This window comes from Strongylocentrotus purpuratus, unplaced genomic scaffold, assembly GCF_000002235.5.
Source record: "Strongylocentrotus purpuratus isolate Spur 01 unplaced genomic scaffold, Spur_5.0 spur5_scaffold_8, whole genome shotgun sequence".
NCBI lineage: Eukaryota > Metazoa > Echinodermata > Echinoidea > Camarodonta > Strongylocentrotidae > Strongylocentrotus > Strongylocentrotus purpuratus.
This window is the reverse complement of record NW_022145614.1, coordinates 27,403,347-27,429,786: the sequence shown is the minus strand read 5'-3', so window position 1 is coordinate 27,429,786 and position 26,440 is coordinate 27,403,347. Positions and strand designations below refer to the sequence as shown.

The window sequence follows — 26,440 nt, the reverse complement described above, 5'->3', positions numbered from 1 at the left end:
AAACAAATTTACCAAATATATGAATTAGTAGGCGGTTTCCCGGCAAATTTGTTATCATCATGTATTAGTCAAAACATATTCTTTCACATGATTGGTAATGAGAGCTTCCATTTCATTTTTTGAAATTGGGGCGTTTCCAATACTGGTCTTTACCTTTAACAAAAACATAAAAACATAAAATTTGCAAGGGGTATGAATAATTCTGTTAACTATAGATCAAAATACATGTACCTGTATTACGTATATGATATAAAAGTTTTATTGATTGATACACCTACTCAAACTATGTAAATTTCTAGTGAAATATTTATGGTGTATCATATAACATGTATAAAAGGAGGGTACATATACGTACTTGGTATAGAAGGTACAATGTACATGGTACATGTACATGAAAGGTAGAAAGCATTGGTTTAGAAACATATGTTGGGAAGTCTTACCATTTCTCTCTGTTGTTCTTAGTAATACAAGATCAGCTGGAACTCTTTGGTTCTGCAATAAATATGGAAAGAGGGATTATGATATGAACTACATACATGTACATGTATGTAGGTTATAATAATTATTGTAAACATGGTATATCTGCTACAGATGCAGTGGTGCAGATGCAGATGTCCATCAGGACATTGAAGTGTAACAATCACCAAAAGAAATAATGTGTTTATAGGTAGAAAGTACATGTACATGTACATGTAGGTAGAGTGTATAAAATCAACCTAAACAAACTTTACCTCGCATTCTATACATGTAGGTTAAAAGTTAAGTACCGGTAGTATTATGAAAATAAAGGATAACATAAAACCATTTGTACGGGGCGTGCATGGAACCCAAGTCCGACATGGGTTCTGCACGCGCACTAGTATATACAAGAGTGTACGCTTGCGTTATTATTAGTCTACTCAACAAGACAGTTTACAAATCACTGGAGATTATTTAAACTACAATATCTCTTTGAAGAAGAATTATTTGAAGCATATTTGAATACAGTATAGCAACATGGAACCCCTTTAGTACATCAAGAGCAAAACATCTTTTGGTCCTTGGTACTTTAAAGTCAAAATACATGGACATTGTACAAGATATGTTATGATGTCTGTGCACAGATTCACTGGTTTAAAACTTTAATTAAGTATCCTTCCTACCAGGGCAGGACTCCATGCTTGGCTTCTCATCCATTCACTGTGCTTCAGGAGCAATCATATCATGATCCAACTACCTGTACAGTACATGTATCTCCTTCAAGTTGTTCTAATTTCATTATATCCCTAGGCATGTATAACACAGGCAAAGTAGGCAGGGACATTAACATGTACATGTACATATGCAGTATTCTTTCAGCATCATATCAAGTTTTTAGATGTAATGTACATACATTTATACTACATACAAGTGCATACCAGTAGAGCACAACTATTGTGAGTCGTAATAAATGTAACTGTGTGTGTGAGATATACATGTATAACAAATTATACATGTATAATATCATGAACTGGCATCTTACCCTCTGAAAATCGTAATTATAAAACTCCATAAATATCTAACTGGAATATTACTATCACAGGTACTTAATAAGATTTCTAATACTTATACTGCAATCATTGTTAAATACCATTAATATTAATGGTAGAATAATAGAAACACTAATTTTAACAGGAGAGAGAGAGAGAGGGGGGGGGGAAAGAGAGAGAGAGGGGGGGAGAGAGAAAGAAAGAGAGCTAGAGAGAGACACTTCTACATGTACAATGTATACATGTGTCCATACTGTACATGTACATGTATGCAGAGAAAACTTCACAGAAAAGAATTAATTTTTTTCATTTCATTTTTATACTTTGGGTTATTGATTGGCCGATTAAAAATAAACATGACTGCCGAAAGAACAATATCAATAATCAATAACAAATAACGGGCTACAGGACATATTAAGTTACAGGACATATTACTTGCAGGTATCAAAGGAAATTTGTACCCAACAGATGGCGAGGCTGTTTAGTGGCATCCACAGCCCATGCATGGTCAACCTGCTGTAGAATGATTGCATGGTTGAGAGATCTATGAGACCCCTCGATCTCACTGATTGCCACTGACAATTCATAATATACTGCAGTACATACTGTATGTAAAGTGTACAGAGTCTTATGAGCCTAATGACAAATACCATGAATAGGAGCAGAAAGTACAGTACCGGTACATAAAAAAAAAAACTTTTCTTCTTTGTTTTAAAGACCATCTGCAATAGTTTGGCCAGGTGGGATTAGACCTCCCTGCAAGGTCACTGACAGGTGGCTATCTCATCAAATCAGCTCTCAATTAACTTAAGAAAAAGGGGATCATGGGGGACCAACAGGCACCGATTAGGTATCGTTTGCTATATTGAGGGCGCAAGTAGCTATAAGTAGTACAGTGGATCACTTGCACAAATACATAATCTCGAAATGGTGCCGGTAATGCCAACACTTTTCTAATTCCAATCTCTTTATGTAAGTTGTTCTTAACATGATGTTGTTTGTTTGGTGTTGCTTAGCATTTGTGTATCTATTTGCTTCTTTTTTTCCCTTTTTCTTTGTATTTTGCGATATCAACTTTCAATCATTTATCTGACTTACTATCAAAATTTCCTAAAAACCTACATCTCTGCTTCTCTTACTTCTATGTTTTTACTCAAAACACACTTACCGTACCGTTTCCTTTACTCAAAATTCCATACGTTTAAGCTATCATTGACACATTATCATCAATGTTAATCAATTTATATTACTTGCTTGTAATTTTTAAGATCTAATTCTGCGTTCCCTTCTACAATATTCAACCGACAATGGTATACAACCGTCTTCTTTTTCCACCCCCCCCCCCCTTCATGACGTATTGGAATTATAGGAGCATGGTTCACATGACCCATTAAATTAGGCCAGCCATCATCTATGGCTCAGGGCCACTTAGAAATACCACAGCATATGAACGCCAAATGATGAAATGTGCTGGTATATTTACAAAATATACGGGTCCATTTCAATATCCGTACAGAAGCCATAAGGAAAAACATTTGAAGTTCTCATGTACATGTAGATGTTCATGTAGCTATAAAAATAGAAAAATGATATCATCATTAAAGAGAAGGTTGAGTTCTGGGAAGAGGTGAAAAATAATTTGTGAGCATTACTCATTCTTATTATGCAAGTGTGGAAGAACATCAGTTAAGACATGTTCCCTGAAAAGCATGGCTCTTCAAATGCCTTCATATTCTAAATATGCATGTAACATCGTAAAAATCGGGGGGCCGGCTTTTTACGCCACGTGTTCGTGTAGTCCCATATACATCTTTCTGTGCAAGTGTTTGTAACTTTACCGAGACTTGGCCAAATTTCTTATCATTTTGATGCTTCCAGAACCTTGCAATACACACAAATTCTTATATGCTAGATGATCAACCTTTTCTGGTCGGTTCCACACCGTTTCTTTCACAATGCAATTGCATGACCAGAACTCAACTTGATCTTTAAGGATTATCTATTCAAAATTTGTATAAAGAAGCAGAAGTTTTGCAAACGACTGTTCATTGTGCCTTTAAGGAAGCAAAAGTTTTGCAAATGACTGTTACTTTTATTATTATTATTACTGTTATTGTTATTTATTCAGCAAAAACAAAGAAAATCATTGAATACAAAACAACAGTACATTTGGAAAAGAGTCACATGGATGCCTCGAAAAGAAAAAGATTAAATAAATAACTGTTAATTGTGCCTTTAAAAGGATTACATGTAACATATTTCTCACCTTTTCTACCACTATGAGATCTGAGACTTGTAGCTCTGAGCTGGGCACCTTGACTAGTCCTGTGCGGGTTAGCTTGTAATACTGAGACATGTTCACCTCCCGATCTCTTCTGTATCGCCTGAAGTCGTCAAGAGCCTCCCGACACATCGTCACAAAGATGACAAACGCCTAGAGGGAGGTGAGAAGAAGATAGTCAGTGACAACAATTTAGTTTCAGGGTCACTTTTAACAGAAATTTCCCTTCCAATAAAGATTGCACGCAGCCCTATGCAGTCTATGAGCATTACGCGCTCATGCAAAATTGGTCAACGTTCATAAACCCTATGGTTCATAATCTTCATAAGTCTATAACATTCAATATCAACAAAGGAAAACTTTAACTCTCTTTATTACCAGTAAACAAAATTTTAATGAACTTTTAACTTTCTTTATTTAAACCCAATTTTTTGTTAAACCTAATTTGAACTAGCTCTGTGCCACAATTTCAACCAGGGCTGCAACAAACAACAAATGTTGTTGAAGGGGTCCAGAGAGCAAATTTTAGAGTCTTCATGCATGCATCTCCTGATTGACTTTCTTACGGGGGGGGGGGGGGGGTCCATAAACTATAAGATATTTCAGGAGTGGAATATGAGTTTGAATTCATGGCTTCATACTTCCACTGTCGAGTTGGGCAAGGGAAAAAATTCCATTGAAACTGAAGTGTACCGATAATTATTTGTTTTAAAAAAGCTTCATGGATTCTAAATGGTCCAAACTCAAATATGCCACTTATATTGTGGAGCAAGAATTGCCAAACACATGATGAAAAGTATGGATATTCATAAAAGATTTTCAGACATACACTTTGATTCTGCTAAAGCATTTTACATGTACATATTGCAAACTACCAATAATATTATTCATACCAACATAATAATAGTTAATGCTCAGGATCATATCAGATTTATAGTACTAAAAGAGCTCTACATCAATATGATCCTCCTAAAAGCAGCATACATGTAGCTCATAAATTAAACACACCACAAGCCACAACATCCTCTGTCAAATACATGTACATCTCTATGATTTTAGCAATACGCGGAGTACAAGGTACACTTGCAGTGTGTACTTTGTCCATATGTCGGAGGTACAATAAAATCATAAATTTGCATCCTGGCAATCCAGTGACATGGTTGCTATGATGTGAGAAGATAAAGTTCTGAATTGGAAACTTGATAATCCTTCTGTTTTGTTGAAATGTTCAGCACATAGAAAGAAAACCTGGATAATAATAATAATAGTAACAATATTTATAAAGCGCAACATATCCATCTCTAGAGATCCTCAAGGCGCATACAAATAATTTAAATTAATATTCAACATACTTGAAATTAAAGAAATATTAAATTACACAACTTCATGGTGCCATGGTACATACAATGTGGCACAGTGTGATTGTTTGTTTTGCATGCATTAAGAAAAGAACATTGAAATTTAACAATATGCATTGAGCCTCAGGTGAGTTTTAAGCCCAGTTTTAAATGTAGAAAGAGTGTTGGCCGTCTGAATAGAGAAAGATAGCGTATTCCACAAAGAAGTAGCTGCTGATGCAAATGCTCTACCCCCCAATTTCTTTTGGTACGTATTTCTTTAAGCCTAGTATTATGTGATGAACGTTAACCAGAACGACCTGCCGAGTGCGGTGATAGAAAGGATGAAATACATTCTGGATCCTATTATACTATGAATACTTTTATTACCCCTGTCTTGAGCCAACCTTCCAGGATAAGCGCTCAAGCATTCAAGGAATTTCTTCCACTACATGTACAGTAGCTACCCATTTCACTTGCTTTAAGTATTTACAACTAGAATCTCATGCATGTGTACACTTTGAATGAAACAAAAATACATAGAAATAAGTATACCTTCTAGAAATAATCCATGTTTGCCAGTTCTGACTGTACATTTATATGCAATGCATGCAGCTTAAATCCCAATCAGATATTCAACGAGATTTGTCAAGTTCATCATCCGGCTCATTGTTCTATTGTAATGCATGTGCTTCAAAACATAATAAAGACGATTAATATGCAACAAAGTCAAACGGAACAAAAATGCCAAGAATGGCAACATATTATGCGCCATATACATGTACATGTACGTACATACATTGTAAGCCTGACATTATTAATTTATTATAACTTACCAATGGTGCCCAATAGGTGTAGAGATATCCTATCCTGAGTGATGGTATTAGCTGGGATAAAGCCATCAGTAAGAAGTAGAGATTGAGAAACAGCTTGAACTGGTAGTACAGGGCCTGTATGGAGGATACACAAAATAAAAAATATGTTTAAAGTTCTGCTCATTTCAACATACACAATAAACACTACAGAAACACCAATTTTGTTTCCATCATCATTTAGACAAAAGGGAGACACATACAATGTACTGTACACTGTACTTCAAATACATTACATACATGTATTTTATCATCAGAATAAGCCAGATCAATGTTAGTAAATTACATGTACATTTCAGGGAATATGCATCCCAAAATACTGTACATGTACATGTACATGTTGGGAGGATATTCTGGTGTCTTGCTGTCCAAAAATGAGAATATTTACAGACTCAAGAAAATGATCATAATCAAATCATCAATTTTATTGTTGCCCTCAGGCTCATGAAGCACGTACACTGTAACAACAGAAAGACTAAGGAGCAACAAGAAGATACATGTAGTGTGAAACTGGCATATAAAGACCACTCAAGGGTGACAAGAAAAGTGGTCTTTGCAGGCAGGTTGTCTTTATGTACAGGTTATATTAGTACAGGTTTCTACGGGAAACGCTTGTCAAGGGAAACAGATACATGTATTAATGCAGTATAGACAGGTGGTCTTTAAATACCGGCACAGGTGGTCATGCTTAAAATCTTTCACATCTTTCAGTAAAAATAAGATCGCCCTTTTCTCATGTATGAAGAGCATGGTCTCCTGAACACGATGATGATACAGTGATCAATTTCCTTCGTGCCCCTTAGGAGTACCTCCCTGACATTTAGCATCCTGCTGTCATACATGAATAACATCCCAGTCTGGATGGAAATCTGTGTGGATGCCAGTAGGCCTGTTTTCACTAGCTCAAGATTGCCAAATATCCCGCTATTTGAACTATCCCGATCGCAATCTATCCAGCTAATTTGCATCTTCATCAGCCCGAAGTTGCAATTAGCGGGATATTTGGTCGGGATTTTCATCCCAAGATATCTTGGGATAGTTTGCAAAATATCCCACTATTTGGCAAATATCCAGCTATTTGTCCGGTGCTTTTTCACCAGACCGAAGATTCGCAATTACGCAAAATATCTTGAGCTAATTTCTCAAGGTCGAGTATCAAATTTCGAGGAGCTGATGAGGACGCGATTTGTAACTTCGGGATTATTTCCCAAATCAGAAATAGCGGGCTATTTGGCAATCTCGAGATGATGAAGACGTGCCTATTATGAATAACATCCCAGTCTGGATGGAAATCTGTGTGGATGCCTTTGATACAAACAACACTTGAAACCCAGTGTATCAAAAACGGTTTATTGCCGTTTCGTCTATAACCAGTTTGTCTACTTTCCAGTTTGTCTATTTCCATATGGTTTACATCCAGCCCATCTACTATCCATATAGTTTAATGATCATTTTGTCTGCTTATCATTTGGTCTATAGACCATTAAGGCTAATAGCCATTTGGTCTAATCTCCAATAAGTCTATACATGTACGTCCCATTTGGTCTATTGCTCATTTAGTCTTATTTCCAGTTGTTCTAATTCCCAGTTTGTCTAATGCCCATTCTGTCTACTATCCATAAGGTATGATGGCCATTAGACCAAATGATATTAAAGTACACAAACTGTTTATGAGACCTTATGGAATATAGTAGACGGGCTGGTCTTAGACATATGGGAATTCAATAGACTAATTAGAAAGTAGACAATGTGTTTGTACGTAGACCTAACAACAATTCACTTCAAAAACAACAGTTCTTTTCTAGGGGCTACTTTTCTTTTCTTGCCAAATTGGTCTTAGCTACCCAGTACAAAAAAGTACTTTCATGTTATTAATTTGAAGTCAACTCTGTGTTAATTTGATTCTTAGTCTCCTGTCTATATTTTTAAAAAGCAAAGAGTTGCTCTTTATTGATAAGAACTACAGATTAAAACCTTTCCATTTTCCCCCAACCACCTTGAAACCAAATTTTAAGTACAGTAGCACATTACCTTTGATTGCTTTATAAAACGGTATACTACATGTACATACCGTACACTGGTATTGCATCGACAAACTTGCATATATTTTCTTATACCCCTTGGTACAAATCATCTTCATATATGTACATGTACCACACATATTCCAATATTATTTTTAAATAACATTCTGCAAATTCGTGCAATAAACCAAAAATATAGCTTTCGAAAGAGGAAATGTTTTTATGTAGTATATAATGTATTGCACACTACAAACAGAAAACCACTGTGGCATTTGGTCCAATTATACATGCACATGTCCCAAAAATATTTGTCCAAAACATCCACATTTATTTTGAGTTAAAAATAGAACTAACTTCATCCGGGAACGGTCACATGAAACAACTGTTGCTGTGCATTGTAAGTATGTGTATAAAGGTCAAAATATTAGACCATTTACATTTAGAGACGATCTGTGCTTGCACAAGACTGAAATGTAAACATATGGATTGTGACTCACAAACTTGAATATACAACTACATGTACATGTACATACATTTGTACATGTACATGTACGTGTACATGTACATGTACAGTAGATGAGTGGACTACAGGTATTTAGAGACAAGTAGAGGCCAATAATAAGCCAATCTTTAATCTTAACATGTACAGTTCGTTAATCTCTGTGTACATAAGACACACACAAAAATGAAAGTCGGGGTGTGTCTTATACATGGGTACAAAAAAACACACACAAAAAAAAATATATTTTAAAGTTTCGATTTATGCCCCTCCTCCCGGCACTATGCCTGGCAATGTCTCCCAGCTCAGTAATGGGTGTGTTGACTCACCACTCCAATTTACCTGTCATCTTGGTTTGAAAGTAATCTTTCTAAACAATCTCAATGTGCAGTTTATAATAATTCCTCCAATTTTTCTTCTATTACACACGGAGTACCACAAGGTTCTATCCTAGGTCCTCTACTGTTTTGAATTCGCCTTCAACAATAGGGGTGCATCTTATGCACAGAGATTTACGGTAATAGAAATAATCATGCATACTTTCTGGGCAAGGTACAGTACAAAACCTGCAGAGGAAACAACCCCTTCTTCTCCCCCTCCTTTTTTCTTTTTTGTATATAGCTCTTTTCTATTTGCCAGGATTTGAGCAAGATTTCAACCTAGTTTTGGCTATCTACCAGTCATTTACATATGTTGCTTTATACTGAATTAAAAACTGATGAATTGATAATTCAATTTTTATTATAATCATTCAGCATGTTATTTCATTTCCTATACATTCTCTATTATGGATGTATTGCACTGGGTAGTTATAATACAGTTCAACTTAGTGACCACCTGTCTACATCAAGCACATTTTTTGTCTCCCTTGAAAATGGTTTCTCATTGAAACATGTAGTATAAAAGGAACCTGTCTACAAAGACCACTTTTTGTGTTTCCCTTGGGCGGTCGCTGTAGACAGGTTTGACAGTACCAATTTCATATTTGTGCATAAAACTGTTTGTTTGAAAAGATGATACAGTACATGTATAAAAAGCAATAAATAAAAATAAATCCAATGAAAACAGAAATATGAAATTCATAGTGACTTACCAGAGGAATGAATGTGAAGATGTTATATTTCTGATTGCAGATCTTGTTGGGTGGATACTTCTCTTGCTGTGGGCCTGCCTTGCCAAGCCATACTGTACGTGGGAACAGCTCCTTCTCAGGTTTACATCTCAATTTGAATGAGGAAAAGCACCTACAGCATACAATAGTATATAATAATCTTGATTAATATAGCGCTTTATACGAAATATCACCTCTGAGCGCTTTACAGATATCATAACCCCGGTCACAGGATGCAAGCACAATGTGCACCATCTCCACTCCCTAGGGAGTATTCTTACTACAGTACCTGGTTTCTATATGTTCACACTCACAGTGAGGGCTTATGGCAAGTACTAACACAAAGGCTTTGGTCATCCTACCAGATCCCAATTTCTCTCCTTGGTATGGAGTGGCAAATGTAGATTAATGCCTTGCCAAAGGACATTAGCACTGTGTTAGGGATTGAACCAATGACCTTTGAATTTCAAGTCAAGTGCTTAAACTACTAGACTACGACACCTCTACCATATGAGGTCATAAATACAGGTAGGCCTACATTACAAAAGTAATGGGAGACAACAAAAAAAAATTTGGAGGACCTACAATTACAATATGTATAATGTACATTACTACCGGTACATTCTTTACGTAATGGACAAAAAAAAGGATTTGCAGGACCTACATGTACATGTAGTACATGTATGAGGTCATGATAAATTAAGCATGGGGGAGGGGGGGGGGGGAGAAAGATGTGTACAATATATATTCCTTTATAAACCCGATTGCTGTTGTCCATCAAGGCCCATATTCATAAAACCTACATGTATAATAATTAACCGTATGTTATTACTATAGCCTATGTAATCAGTTGACAACTAAACATGTACCAGTAGCTTAGCAAGGTTTTATGAATATGGGCCATGTACCTGAAAAGTGTGTACATGACTTGTATAATGCTTGCTTATTTTACAAAACAAATACGAAAGACACTTAAGAAAAAATCTAATAATTGTCAGTGTGTTTTTAAAAAACTTTTTTAATTGCATAACTGTCTCATCTTATCAAATTTTCCTCTTCCTGTAACTTTTAACTATTTTTTTCCCCTCTGATTTTTCTTCTTTTCTTCAGGGTAGACACCCCCTTTCACATACACGTACATGTACATATGGCCTGTTCATTGAACCGCAACCCACAGCTGACTGCTTACCTTGAACAGGCATCGTTGATGCTACACAGGCAACGTGTGATGGGGTCTTGCCTGTGGGTGCCTCGTCGAGTCAACGACTCATGCTCGTTATCGAAGATCTCCTCCCCCATGACCAGAGGCAGGTCCTCTACAGAGTCTTCTTCTGATCCAACACTAAACAAAGACAAAAATATAAATGCAAAAAAAATTGTTTATTTAATAAATTCTGGTTCGTTTAGCCTCTGCATGAATTAATTTGTGCATTTCAAATAAAAAAAAATTAAAAAAATAAAAAAATATAGCAGAAGATGAGGCACTCTATTCAGTTTTAAATTCTGTGTGAAACATTTGCTTTGACCCGCTGACCTTTGCTACCCCAGCAACAAGAGCGGTCTAGCTCGTGAGTGTGAACATGAACGAAGCGTACCTCTGGAGCAATCCAGTGGATCGGTCTAGGAAGTGAGTGAGAATGGGGTCTTACAATAATAAATGACTTGTCCTATTTGGGATTTACTAATACAACAATTAACATACCGTCATGAACATCAAACTATATTTTTAGGTGGTCTGTCAATGACAGATCACCTATTGTTTTTGTCTTTATTCTTTATTTCTTTATTTCTTTATTTCTTTATTTATTTATTTATTTATTCTTTTTTTTTTTTTTATTTCTTCACACTTTTTTGTTCACAGGATAACTCAAGATCGGTTCAATCAATTTCCTTCAATTTTGGCACAGTCATTGTCATGAGTCGTGACAGTAACATTTTCAAGGTCATCAAATCTTCATGACGTCATCGAGGCGCCATTTTGTGTTTTTTTTTGTACTTTTTACTCATGATCATATCTTCAAAACGGAAAAGCATTTCTTATTCATATTTATCATGATTAAGGTCAATATCCGTCCGGTCAATTTCAGGTAAAAAAATGCACGCGCATGCGTACGAAATTTCAAAAGCGTGCACGTTTTTGCGCGTACTTGCATTTCGCAACGTAGAATTGCCAAATTTTCTCTTTCATCATATTTGGCACACTTTTTCAAGCATTTTGATACCTTGTTCACCTTTTCTGACCATTAATATGAGCGTCCGTTAAGGTACGCATCCGTGCATGCGAGCTCTTGTAATACATAACATATACCTGTACATGTGCAAAAACATGCCTATACAAAATTCATTGTAACTCTTCAGAATGGATGGATACCCCCCATTTTTTTTCATATTTGGATAGATTATGAGTCTGAGATATGATTTCTAGTCTCATTTGACCCTCAATTAACTCATGACATCATCATAATGGCCTCCAAACACAAAATTTCAATTTGCATATTATGACGTCAGCAGATTTTTGGAAAATTGATTGTATCTCTGTAAATATTGATCAAATTTCTTTCAATTTTGATATGTTCTAACTGAGAATATTCTCTACAAATGTTTTCAATATTTCATTTTGACAATGGCATCATGGCGTATTTTTGTGATTAAAGGAGGCATGTCAATTTTTCACATTTTGCGTGTATTCTCTATGGGACATGACTTTTTCTCAAAACTGGATTCTACATTCTCGTCCTTCGCGAGCAATATCTCTGTCGTTTTATCTTTGTTTACGCTGAGCTTTGAGTATGTTGTAGCTGAGACAATGAGCTATCACAAGTGTGCCCTTTATTTTTCAATCAGATGCCGGGATCGTGCTCATATTTCACTTACAAAGTGGGATTTGAGAATTCCATTTTACGTTTACGTGTAATCTCTATGGGAAATTTTTTGGTATATCGGTAAAGCACTTGACTTCCGACCTCGAGGTCCCTGGTTAGAGTCCGGGCGTCTCCAACAATTTTTTTTTCTTCACTTTTTTTTTCTTTTTGACCTTTCATTGTACCATCTCCTTTGAATATTAAAACATGTACAATCGCAAATAATTTAATAAACAACCATATTTACTTTATTATTACCCTTTTATCACTTGATCCTTTACTTTTTGCGTGTAATCCTTATGGGAGATGACTTTTTCTCAAATCTGGATTCTACATTCATGTCTTTTGCGAGCAATATCGCCGTTATTTTGTCTTGATTTTTGTTGATTTTTGAGTATGTTGTAGCTGAGACTATATACTATCTAAATGTTTTCTCAATTTTCCATTCTGATGTCATCATGGTCTGTTGATGATAATCATCAACATCATGATCATCATTGTTAACATGTCTATATAACTTCTCCCTTTCTTAATATAGTAAATATTATAATCTATCATAAGACTTGAAGACAGACCACCTTATTCGTCCTCGTGACGAATTAAATTCTAGTTCTATTTTAATTCCTCGACTGACCAAGGGCAAGTCACTATCAAACAACATACTGGTAGACATACCATGATACCACTTTTGTACACTACAGGTAGTCTAGGACCACATTCAAACTTGATTAATGTGAACATTTTGAATGCTCTCGACAGCAAACAAAAACAAAAAATTACTGAAAATACTTACTGGTAAGGGGCACATACATGTGTATCAAATACATACACATGCTTGTTGACCCTATGGGCAATCGACCCATACATGTCAAGAATTATACCAAAACTTTTGGGAAAGCTTACTGCTGATGCCAAGTGTGGAATAACATGTTGCAAAAGTGAAGCACTGTAAAAAGTTACAATTGAACATGTATGCCACTGGTATGTCTACATGTACATTGTAGACTGAGGTGATTGAGTTGTGAATAGACAAAGGCCCTGGAAAACAAGCTTACACGCTTCAATAAACATCTTGTAATGTCTTCAAATTGTTATACCTCACCATTTTATTGTTACCATCTCTGTAAAGTCACATGGATTGGAAAAGAAGACCTTCGGGTTACAGTTATTGAGTTAATCTCATTCTTTTCACGGCACCCATGTGACTCATTTTCAAATGTACTCTTGTTTTGTATTTAATGATTTTCTTTGTTTTTGCCAAATAAATAATAATAACAATAATAACAAAATTGACACACAGATATATTGTTGTATCTCAAAAGGCAGAATCCAAAAAGACAGGTGAACTATAAACAAATTCAAATGCTATGCATACTTTTTAAAGAAAGGTTGTTCTTGGCTTACACTATGAATATGACAGACAAAGAAAGCGGACAAAATATACAGTTCCTCGGGGAGACAAAGGAACATCCCTTCACTGCTATTATGTAAAAAGGTGAATATGCCTGTGACACCTGTTCTACACATTTTTACATAATAGCAGTGAAGGGATGTTCCTTTATCTACCTGAGGAACTGTATATTTTGTCCGCTTTCTTTGTCAGTCATGTTCATAGTGTTAGTGAAAGCTTGCCAAAGGTGCATCTGACAGTCACATTGCATGAAGTATAAATAATAGTAATAGGCCTACTGTACATGTACATGCCGACTGGATTCTATGTATATTTTGTAGTTTATTCATTAATAACAGATTTAATTGAATAACTCATCACTAGGTCCCCACCTGGAAAGAAAATCCTTATTTAACTATTAGTTACCAGATCTAATGAATACATTAGCTTCCCCTACATCTTCAGTACCTATACTTTTGAATATTTTCCCTAAAAACAAAGACATTACACTATACACTTTCTTGCAGGTTTACAAATGCATAATCGACGGTGAGGTGCTGCAGATCAGATCATCATTTAATTAATGTAAGTTAATCATAGTGATGATGATCATCCTCATCATCACGGTCTTTAACTTCACGCACATGCCCGCAACCCACCGTCAGTGGAGTACGGTATGCACTTGTATTGTACAGCTTGTAAGCAGTTCGCTGTGAAACCTGTCAGAAAGTGTACATGTATATCATTTATAATGTCTTTGTTTTTAGGACAAGTTAATTTAATTAATACTCCAAAAAAGATAAGAAAATTGACCCAAAGCAGGTATGAAAGAAAACAACTTTTAAATCGTGACCATTTATTATTTGAACAATTGTTGAAGAATTAGTTGATTTTTGGTACTCTAGGGTACTCTCCACGTGGGAGTCACAGGTCAAAAGTACATGTACATGTACATGTATGGTCAGTTGGTCACAGTTCTGAGTAGTAGAGTCTTGTCCTGTATTTTCTTTCCACTGATGCCCACAATTTAAAGTAGGGAGGCCGTTACCAAAATTTAAAATCTAAGTACCGGTAGGCATTTCTGAATATTTAAAGAAAGTTTAAGAGTAAGCAATTATCAATACAAGGCACCTCGCCCATCTCCCGACTCCAGAAGTAGATCATGAAAAAGGAGATACATGTATTTTGCTCCCTAAGTTGGGGATTCCTTCTAGGCTGAATCCGTCCTTAAGAGCCTTCAAACATTAAGTTCCATGGGCACTAATGACGTTCATAATTAGACAGGCCCGAGAAAATGGGCGTGTCAGCCAGGACAAAGTCCAAAAAGCCTAATTTTGACATTTTGGAAATTAGGCCTAAAATAAAAACTTGTTGCATTGCCCTTTGGTTGCCAAAACATGGGTCGGTCGGTCGGAAAAGTTTTTTTTTTTTAAAGCTTTTTTTTGTCGCCCTCTTTGGGCCAATATTTTCAGATTTGAATGTTTTAATATTTGTGCTTCAGCGTCATCATTCCATTGATATATTTTTCAGATCATAATTATCCATGGTTAGCACAAGTGAGAATTTTGGAATAATTTGATTTCATGCATTTATATGCCATTTAAACAAACAAAATACATATATTTTTATTCACTAATAAAAACAAATCTAAAAAACGGTTAAAAAAAAACTTTTTTAAAATGCCGACCGTAGATTTTCAGATTTTTTGGTCGGTCGCAAAGGGCAATGCAACAAGTTTTTATTTTAGGCCTTACAGTCACTCGTCAGCGGCTAGTCTTGAATCGGTCGTACACTGTATTTTTCATTCTTAATTGTGAGACAACTTAGACCGACTATAAAATGATTTTTCTCAGACTTCAATCTCTATTACAATTTTCACTTGTCAAGAAATTCATCTCCCTTGACTGCAAAATCATGCTGAATAAACTCAGTGAGCCCCCCCCCCCCCCCCTCCCTCCAGGAAAAATCCATCCAAAAACTAATTTTCTTGTGACTCTGAGCCTCCTCTGAGCCCATTCGTCCTTTTTACCTGCCTATTTAGTACTGCCACCTTTCCCATTACAAAGGCTAAGGAATCATGTATTTGAATCCTAGATTTTACCTTTACTTCAATTAAACTTTATTTCCTAACGAGTAATGATTTCAGTCTACTGTACAATCAACTAGAACGAGATCTTATATTCCTCTCTCATTTTGTTCTTGCTCGTGGAAAGGCGGCACTCAAAATTCAATCCCGGTCTCTCTCTCTCTCTCTTTACCTGCACCTGCCGTACATGTATGTGTCTTCGATCACAAAGCTTCAATGCATGACACGTTTTACCTCCTATTTTCACAATTGGAGTATACATGTAGACTGTTATCCAGTCATGTTTACTGAAAATTTGAAATTACGGTAAACACTTCTCATACAGTACTCAAACATGATTACTGCACTGTGAGAACGAGCTTGACACCATATCGAGTGCTGTGAGAATAAGGGACTAGGTGTGAGACTACGCTACCTGATGCTGCCGTGTGTTCTCCTTTGCAACTCATGGATATTGATATTTTGATGGCGCAATCAAAATTTTGTCATTAAGTCTTTGCTGGAGAATGACGTCATCTTTCACACTTTTCCTTCTCATTTTAAGATGGCTGTAGCTACATGTATGGGGCTCAAACCATCACAAGATTGACATACGTAACATAACTAGGCTTGAGTCGGTACGGTCGATCACACCGGGACCCGACCGTTGCCGTCGGGTCCCGGTTTCGTTTTTTGAGAACCGGCGCTCCGAAAAAAATAATGAAATATGTAAGAAATTGCAGTTTTGCACACCACTAAAATCAATCCACCCTAAAACTTAAGTATTTAATTGTTACCAATCGTATTCTAGCTCATCCAGAATCAATCCGAACTGCTGATATAAATATGGGTTGCAAAGCAGTTCGCCCCATGGGGTTGTTGTTGCCAGCTGCTAGCTAGCTATTGTACTGGCCGGGTCTCTCGGCAGAATTAATAAATCAGGTTGAAAGAAACATTAATGTTTGAATAATAAAACGACTTTCTAAAAAGTACTTCTTTACAACATACCGATCGAATAATTTTTAAAAGACAAAATATATATTTTTTCTTTGATTTTGAACACCGCATGCTTCTTTTAAAAGCTGAAAATGACTTGGTAATCACAAGAAGTTTCGATACGGATAGCTGTTGCAATGCAAGTTCAGACTAGTCTCGGAAAAATGCGCAGTGCTCCTTGTTAGCTATAATGCGTGCCAGAACAAACCCAAACAAAGACGTGATCGTAACGAGAAAAAAATCATTAAAAACTACGAGAACACAATTGGAAAGACAACTACTCAAAATTATCGTAAGCAGATACATAACTTGGAGGAAGAATACAATAGTTGTCCAAGAAAAGCCACATAAATAGTGATATTTAATGAGTTACTATAGGTACAATCATTATCGGAAGGGCCTGCTGCAATATATCTAAACGTGTTTAAATTGAACACGAGGCAAATACCGCCCTCTACGGTAAAAAGCAGTATAACAAAGGATTCGAGTATTTGCAGCAGGCCCCTTGCGATAAAAATGCACCCAGTTACTCCTCGATTATCACAATTTCTGTGGCATTTCTTGGGCGATTATTGACTTCTTTGTCCAAGTTATGTATCTGATTATGGTAATTTTGAGCAGCATATCTTTCCAATTGTGCTCTCGTAGTTTTTAATGATTTTTTTCACTTTACGATCACGTCTTTGTTTGGGTTCGTTCTGGCACGCATTACAGATAACGAGGAGCACTGCGCATTTTCCGAGACTAGTCTGAACTTGCCTTGCAACAGCTATTCGTATCGAAACTTCTTGTGATTACCAAGTAATTTTCAGCTTTTAAAAGAAGCATGCGGTGTTCAAAATCGATGTTTAAAATAAGAGATAAATATTTATTTTTGTCTTTAAAATATTATATGATCGGTATATTGTACAGAAGAATTTTTTAGAAAGCCGTTTTATTATTCTAACATTCATATTTTTTGACCAGATTTATTCAACCTGCATAAATCAAAATGGCGGCTCGATTGTAGTCTTTATATTTTTGCTCGAGTTTTTTTACTTTTAGAGGCACGATAATGGCACTAAACATCGCCAATCATGGATGAATATAATGTCAAATGGAAGAATATACCAATCTGTGCCGAGGTATGCATGTGTTGATTTATTTGACTGATAAAAATGTCACTTTTAAGGGACATACTGATGATATGCGCTTTTTATAGAGGCAAGTGACAAATCCTGCGAGCTGATTTCGGGACACCGGGTCCCGACCGGTGCAAGGCCGTCGGGACCCGGTTTATGAAAATCCCGACATGACTCAGGCCTAAACATAACACAACATTGTCTTCTAATATAATCTTCTAATGTCCATTTCGTAAAAATCTGTATTTAAAAAGATATCATCTTTTTTGTTTATATTTTCTATTGTTACACTGTAGAAGTGACATTTATTGACATCTGATATGTTAATCGCTATCAAAAGTTCTTTGACTAAAGTTAGATTCCATATTTATAGGGTCTACCTGTTGCTAATTAGAAGGATTTTAGTTATCAAACCACCGTACCATCTAAGTTTTTCATCTATGTTTCTGTGTGCGTGTCATATTCCTTCCCCAACGACAATCATTGGATTCAAATCTGTCAAAATCTGCAAGATCGTCAACAAATGGTGGCAATTAAAATTTAATAGATGGAAAAGTCAACGGAAAGACAGTCAATAGGCCTAGATCTACTCAATACTCGTCTACTAATAGAAATCAGGACGTAGATAGGAAGAAAAAGGATTAAGAGTCCAGAATGGTACAACGAATCGTCTTCATTCTCTAATAATTTAATGAAACGTCAAAGCTTAGGCGCTTCGCGCGGAAGGGGAAGGAATCTGAATTCAGACAAGGATTTAGATTAGAAATAGAATCGAGAACGGTACAACGAATCATCTCTTTTCTCTAATAATTTTTTAAAAAGTCAAAGGAAACTGAATTAAGAATAAGAGTTGAGAATGGTACAACAATCGTCCTCTTTCTCATTTAATTTAATGAAACGTCAAAGCTTCCGCGCTTCATGAAAGAGGGGGGAAACTTCCCCCTCCCTGCACCTAACCCCTAGGGAGCGTGCTTCGCACACTTTGCGTGCTCACTACCGCCCCCTTAATTGGTTAGAATATACGCGCTTGATAGAATTAGAAATTAGAAGAATTTGGTCATAGACTAGATCTACTCAAGAGCTGTTAATGCAGCCTAACATTAAAATTATTCATCAGTTAAGCAACAGGCAATAAATTTAGACTAGTACTACATTTAGTAGACTAAGATTAGCTAGGCCTAGGCTAGGGCCGGGCCACTGGCACTAGGCCAGTATGATGAACGGGAACACGAGATCGATTTCCCCCGAAACCCTCCCACGGTTGCACTGCGAGGCACACCCTAAAATCCCGCGGCTCTCGCGAGTAGCAGACTGTGATCTACACATCTTGTTTTTTCATGATTCCTCCTCCAAAATATGGCAATATTACTTTTAAATCATCATTTATCAATCTATCATATTTATATTCGAAAATTGTTGAAAAGAAATCAAGTAATTACCTTTCTAGCTCCCGATATCTGGCGTAACTCGGTTGGTATTTCCTCCGTGGATTGATAATCCGTGTAGAATGATGATCCGCCATAGTCACCTTCCGGTTAACCATTTAGATGCATGCTGGGATACAATATGCATTTGATTGATCACGAGTATCTATGCCACCCCCCCCCCCCCTTTCTTTTGTGGTTTTGTTTATATCTATATTTGGCAATGATGGCACTTTCTGTGGTATTCATTGATTTCTATCTAACATCTCTTTTTTTTATAGCCATAAAACTCTTGACTTGGAACAATGTCATCAAATCAAACAAATCTTACAATGATTATAATCAGTCATATAAGCAAACAAATCTCATGTATTATATAAGAGGGGGGAAGAGCCATAATTCAACTGTGTTACATAATTCATGACATCATGATAGTCGTCATTATCATCTCCAGATCTTTTCATTCCATGATTTCGTCTAACCATGCAATATAAGACAATATATATTCATGAAGTGTTGAAATTCTGGATTTACAAAAGGCTCCACCCCCTCTCCCGACAACGATCTAAGGAAAACTACCTGAACAATGGCAAATACCGTAAGGCAAAAGGGTAAGGGTTCATTATTCCGAAAATGAAAAAGGGTTCACTATTCCGCAAAATGAAATAGGGTTCGTAATTCCGAAAATGACATAGGGTTCATAATTCCGAAAATAAAAACCAGCAGTGGGTTATGCGGCCTTATGTTATTCTTTGTTTTCATCTTTCTATCTTCCTTTCTTTCTATGTTTCCGTATGATTTTTTGTTTGTTTTTATCCTTTCGTTTCCTATTTTTAACATAATGAATGTAAACAGAGAAAATGATAGAATAAAATAATCAGATTTGGCACGTCTGCTTACTATGGCCCCCAAGGGAGGATCTAACTTTTTGCCAAGGGGGGGGGGGGGTGATCCGCCCCTGGCCCCTCCAGTGATGGAACAAAGATCTTTCTCACCGGACTGGAAAATGCGCCCTCTTCTTGCTGCCTCATTATGTCCTTGATAACATTATATTCCTTCCCTCTCACAAGCTGATAAGTGATAGGGCCACGTTCCAGATGCGCCATTCCATCTTTTCTCTCTTAAAACGAATCTTTACAGGCCTTGTGAATGATGGACTATTATGAATTGCGTTTATAGAACGGACATCAAATTCTTGTATCAGTAAAAGGCCATTTTGGCTTGGTTTATTCTCTAAGGAAAACTCCAGTGAAAGAACAACAGATGACATACAAATTTATTAAAGAAGTGGCATCTGTTTTGTCATGAATATGTACATAAACGGTTGTAAAATTGGTCTCAAATAGAACCCCCCCTCCCCCAACAAACACAAAATTAAATGAAAATGAATAAATAGATAGATACAAAATAAAATAGATAAATAAATAAATAAATAGTAATGATAATACTCTCCACTATATCAAAGAAAGTGTAAACCATCAATCCTAAACGCTAGTGAAAATATAATTTAAGGTGAATCAGGCATAGGGGAATACCTACTTTCATCTTGTTTGAGACCTGATGTCGAAGTCCTTTTCCCACAGGTCGCACCACAGTTCACTGTTAAATTATGAATTACGCCAGTGTATAAATTTGACTTTCAGTTCAAAAGGCCTTGAGAATTTTGAATAGACAGGATTATTAATGCACCTCGAAAGGTACTTTAGCTTTTTTCCGTATACGAGATTCATGAAAGATGAAAGAATCGATTGTTAAAGCTTATCTGCCATAGTTTACAGGAGGGATTAGAGCGCTCTGCAAGGTCACTGGACAGGTGGTTATCTCATCAACTCCGCTCTCAGTTAACATAAGAAAAAGAGGATCATGGGGGACCAATGGTCACCGATTAGGCTTTGGTTGTTATATAGAGGGCGCAAGTAGCTACAAGTAGTGCGGTGGGCCTTTAATATATCACAATTGAATCCACGTGCTCGTTCTCTGACCTATAGAGCTCCATTAATGGATAGTTGGGTTCTTGTTTAAGACTGCAAATGCCTTCAAAGTGCATGGTTATTGCTCTTATTTTTATTTATGACATTTCTAATGCCCTTTTAGAACCACAAATTACTATGAAGGTAATTTTATATAGGCCCCAAAATGTGTGAATATATATTGAATACGATCATGACAATACAGCTACACTTTCAAAAAATACGGTGACCGTTAGTTAATTAATCAACGAATAATAACAATACGCGGGTCGGCTGGTTGTGCGTATTATATACACACACGAAAAATCCAATATTGGCATTGGTTGGAAAGAAACTCATAAGGCGCTCTTTCGTTTCTCAACGGCTGGTTAAAAATTACCGAATATTTGTGGGGCACCACAAATATTTGAAATGGGTATATCTATGGATATTTTAGCCGTCTCTGAACCGATTTGGTCAAACAAAGATGATTTTGTCATTTTAATTGTATACGCTTCAAATTTTGACACTATTATCTCACAACAAATTATTTTGTGTAGCGCCCTCTGCAACAAAACTCAACTATCCCGTAAAGGTTCCAGTGAGCATGAAGACGAAAGAGAGTGAAAGAGAGAGATAGAGAGAGAGAGAGAGAGAGAGGGGGGTGGGAAGAAGGAGAGAGGGAGAGCGAGAGAGGGGAGAAGAATAGACAGACAAAAAGAGAAAGTGCAAGAGAGAGAGAGAGTGCATAACATTGATATGATATGATGTGATATTATTCAGATAAAGAGGCCTTCATGGATGTGTTGGGAGAAGAGGGGGCAACATTGTCATCAAAGGGGATCGAGGGGGGGGGGGAGTGGTACATCGAGGTATTCTAATTAAAACATGATCGATATCGTTTTCAATCCCCCCACTATTTGTTAACCTCTTTTCCCTCCCCCTTGTTCCTAAATTCTCAAAGAGGCGGGGAAAGGTGGGGTGGGGTTAAACGGGGGAGGGGAGGGGGAGGGTCACTCCTGATATCGTTCCAAATATTGAAGCCCGAATTCACAAAGGAGGTTTGTCGACAAACCTTGGTTTTCGTACGTCATATGACGCGTTTTACGCGTTTTTTACAAACCTGGTTTGTAAAGAACAAAAGTAGCTTTGGCGAAACAAAAGGAGGTTTGAGCTCAAACCTTGGTCTGAGCTCAAACCTTGCTTTGTGAATTCGGGCCTGTCTGTTCAGAGCCAGGAGGGTGTTAACTGTGTGTTAAAGCCCTTCTGGCTCCAAACAGTACACGATAATAGTATCACGTATCAAAATAATAGCCAGTGATTTTATTGCAGGGCGCATTCAAATTCATGATTATCACTACAGTGCAAGCCTTTAAATTCAGTTGTAGGGGAGGTGTATAGGGTATAGTGAGATATTATAAAACATGATTGCATGTCGATTTCATTTATGCTGATTATATCTGTCGATTATCCCCTTTTCCCGTATTGCCGTCATACCAAAATATGAGCACGTAATTTTCACAGGAAATCGGATAGTTAATAATTAATAGACGTCTGGGTGTTTGCCTGGAATAATTCGAGTAGGCCTGTACCCGGCCATAATACATTTTTGCAAACCGTGCCGTAAGTCATATTCAATCAATCTTTCCCATGTTTACAACTCAAATGTCATTTGTGGTTAATTAGGAAAACTAGCCTGCAACAAAAATTGATCAGTCTTCACTTGGTATTTGCGTTTGATTAGAAAATAGTGCAACCGTATTAATTTTGATATGTCCACAATCATACAGCCGTAATAGGATTGAGAAATTGATAATCAGAGCGCGAAAGCTCACCAAACTATACTATAGCCCTACAGTGGGGGTTTAAAAATGAAGAGGTCGGGAAACCGTTATTGTCAATGTGTATATAGGAGCGTTTTCGACCGGATTACTTCGAATCATCGTTAGGGGTGTCTCAAGAGAAATTAAGTCATAATTATAATGGGTGCATGGTTTTATCAAAATATATTTTGGTAAAACGCCAATTTCATGAAAACTAAGTGTTAACAACCGCAATATAATTATACACTGTTGGTCATAAAGGTGGAATAATTGTTATTTACCCCCATTTTTGGAATCATTTTGACAATAATTTATTCCTAATGGATCTAAATAATGGTACACATTCTCAGATTTTATTGAATAATAATTTGCGAGTGATTGTTTTGCGTGACTGCTAAAGCATGTGTGTGCTACTATGGTTATCAACTGGGAGACCTACGTCATTAAGTCATAAATGACAGTAATGAGGATTAATGCCTCACAAAAGGACATTTAAATAACACATCGACACGGTTTCGATCCTGGAGCCTCACAGTTACGAGGCCATTGCTTTGCGACTGAATCATGACTGTACTATGCAATAAATTATCAATAATTTATTGCATTTTCTCCCGATCCCCAACAGAAAACAAAATCCTTTGTGTGGCCATGCCTTGAACCATAATGCATGGTCATGCAGAGGAATTCTCCTGTTGGCTACCGGGAAAAATGCAATAAATTATTTATAATCTATTGCATTTTCTTTGTTGTTTCTTATTTATGGGGGCTGTCCCCTAACCTAGTCCCCGCTGCGGACATTCATGATTCAGTGGCAAAGCAATGGCCTCGTAAATTTGTGCTCAGGAGGGTTTATTCTTTTTAGAGGACCTATAACAATATGCTATCTATAATATATTTTGAGTAGTGCCACAAGAGCAAAGCAACTTATAAGAAAAACAGAAATTAATGATATATTTTGTACACGGCAAAAAAAGGGAGAGTCATCCTACGTCACAATTCACTGACCGAACTACTAACTTGAGATTCTTATAGACTTAGTGATTTCATATTTCAAACATTCATAACTTCCTTACTATTAGTCCGATTCATTTCAAACTTTTGCCATTCTGTTTATGGTATTTTTCTGCTTTCATACAAATCATGTTATCACAAGGGTTGGAATTCACGATTGAAATTTTTGATAACTTTTCGGACACTGCCAAAAAAAAGTCAGGTAAAAAAAAGGTCAACTTTGGCTCAAGTATAATACAAACCAACTTTGGCGATTTTCTGCTCAATTAACATTAACAGTGAGAATAGATCTTGCAAGACAGGGACCAAGTTGGGATTCAATTTCTCCAAAGTTTATACATGGTCGGACACATAATTATACCATCTTTTTGGTTAATGTCTTGCGAAAAGACATTAATGCAGTGGCGGGACTCGCACCGCGAACCATGTGATCCACAGTCCAGTGACGTATCCACTAGATTACGACACCCCCATTAACCTAGTTACAATATTGGCGGGGAAGTATAATTTACTCAATAAATAATAACTGATTTCAAACAAATTTGATTCCCCGACAAAGTATTTCCTACAGTAGTATCGTGTTGAGATAAAGTTATTCCATAGTCAAGTTTGCACATTGTGGTGACGCACAAGGCTATTGGAATTAACCTAACTTGATTTTTGTTGTGTGTGAAGTGTGCGATCGCTAATCCCGGGCAGAGACCTGCACTTCCGACGTGAATGACTTTGATTATTTCATATATTCACTTATTTCTACGCACACTGTACGACCCAGATACATCACACCGCATTATGAATTCTCAATCCGCCCATAATTGAAATGAAATTATTGCATGCTCCGGTCACTGCATCAGACAATCAACTTTGGCTTTTTAATACATTTATTTTAATGGTTCACACTAATTGCAATTGGGCTTTTATTTGTGATTGACCCACTCTCTACGCTAACAGGTAGTAACTTCATTAAATACCATCGATTAAATTTGCCAGAATTTGTGCAAACCGGAGCACCATGGGTACCGCACAAAATTGTATTTGATCTTCATTGGTTTCGAATAAAGGTATTTATTTAATGGTAATGTATATTGTGGGAAATAATTTGGAGCGCGGACAATCCAGGTAACAAAAACGCTCAAAGTTGGCATTTGGTAATTGGCAGGAGAGCGGTGTATAGGATATGTGCATGCAGGCCCATCGTAGGACATCGGAGGGTATTCAAATCAACATGGTAAGTTTATTTATTTATTTGTTTTTCGCTTATTTATTCATTTAAATCACGGATTTACACAAGTATTGATTACAATTAAATTGAATTTATTTTCTTCTGCAACATACAAATCAAATAACACTTCAGCAATATATCAGATATAAAATATAACAAGAGGTTTGAATGTGTATACAATATAGTAATAATAAATGATGACATTTTAAAAGAAAAATTTAACTGATAACACAATACCAATAATTTTTCGTTAAGAAAGTTGCAGAAGAAGAAGGGGTAATACAATAAGCGATTGCTTGAAAACGTGATAGCCCGGGGGAAAGGAAAGGGGGGGGGGGGAGGTGATGATAACAAGATTAAAACAAAAAATGATGATGTTGATGCTGGTGAAGATGTTGATGATGATGACGATAACGACGATGGTGATGATGTTGATGATAACGATGATGGTGAAAATGAAAAATATGCTGATGTAAATATGTCTGACACAGAAAACTTATATAAGTATACGGGAGTCATAAAATAAAGTGGTGGATGTTTTATAGGAATCTAAAAATAATGTTGAATATAAATTCAGCACTGGGAAAAGATCAAACAATGTACTCTGATAGAAACGCTTTCTTCATATTGAATTTAAATGAATTTCGGGTTTCACATCATTTTATTGAGTCTGGGAGTGCATTCCATAAATCTAGACCATGATGTCTTATTGAATTATGCAGGATCAATAATTTAGGGTTTATCAAATGGAAGTTTAATAAATTTTGAGTAGGTTAAGGATAAATAGAGTCCCTTTCATTTTTCAATGAGAACCCCTTCCCTTTCTCTGAAATTCCTCTTTTAATCTCTAATAAGTGCCCCTTTTATTTTGACACGTGCCCCTTTTCCTTTTTGATAAATACCATATCTTCTTTGAATAAGTGCTTATTTCACTTTTTTTATTTTTTTA

The 26,440-nt window shown here is 36.4% G+C and overlaps 1 protein-coding gene across 2 annotated transcripts in view; it reads right to left on the bottom strand.

Moving 5' to 3' along the window:
• Positions 1-19,606, bottom strand: part of LOC754489 (probable phospholipid-transporting ATPase IIB) — a 39,623-nt gene extending 20,017 nt beyond the window's left edge. Inside the window, exons 1-6 of one of the 2 annotated variants that reach the window (XM_030975367.1) lie at positions 19,502-19,606; positions 10,819-10,971; positions 9,612-9,762; positions 5,963-6,076; positions 3,775-3,942; positions 441-492 (exon numbers count right to left, since the gene is read on the bottom strand). In XM_030975367.1, coding sequence (XP_030831227.1) covers positions 441-492; positions 3,775-3,942; positions 5,963-6,076; positions 9,612-9,762; positions 10,819-10,971; positions 19,502-19,605 — 742 coding nt within the window. In that variant the 5' untranslated portion in view covers position 19,606. Of the gene's footprint in view, positions 1-440; positions 493-3,774; positions 3,943-5,962; positions 6,077-9,611; positions 9,763-10,818; positions 10,972-13,283; positions 13,740-19,501 lie in introns of those variants that run through there. The other variant, XM_030975368.1, reaches the window with a different exon arrangement.
• Positions 19,607-26,440: the final 6,834 nt, after the last annotated feature.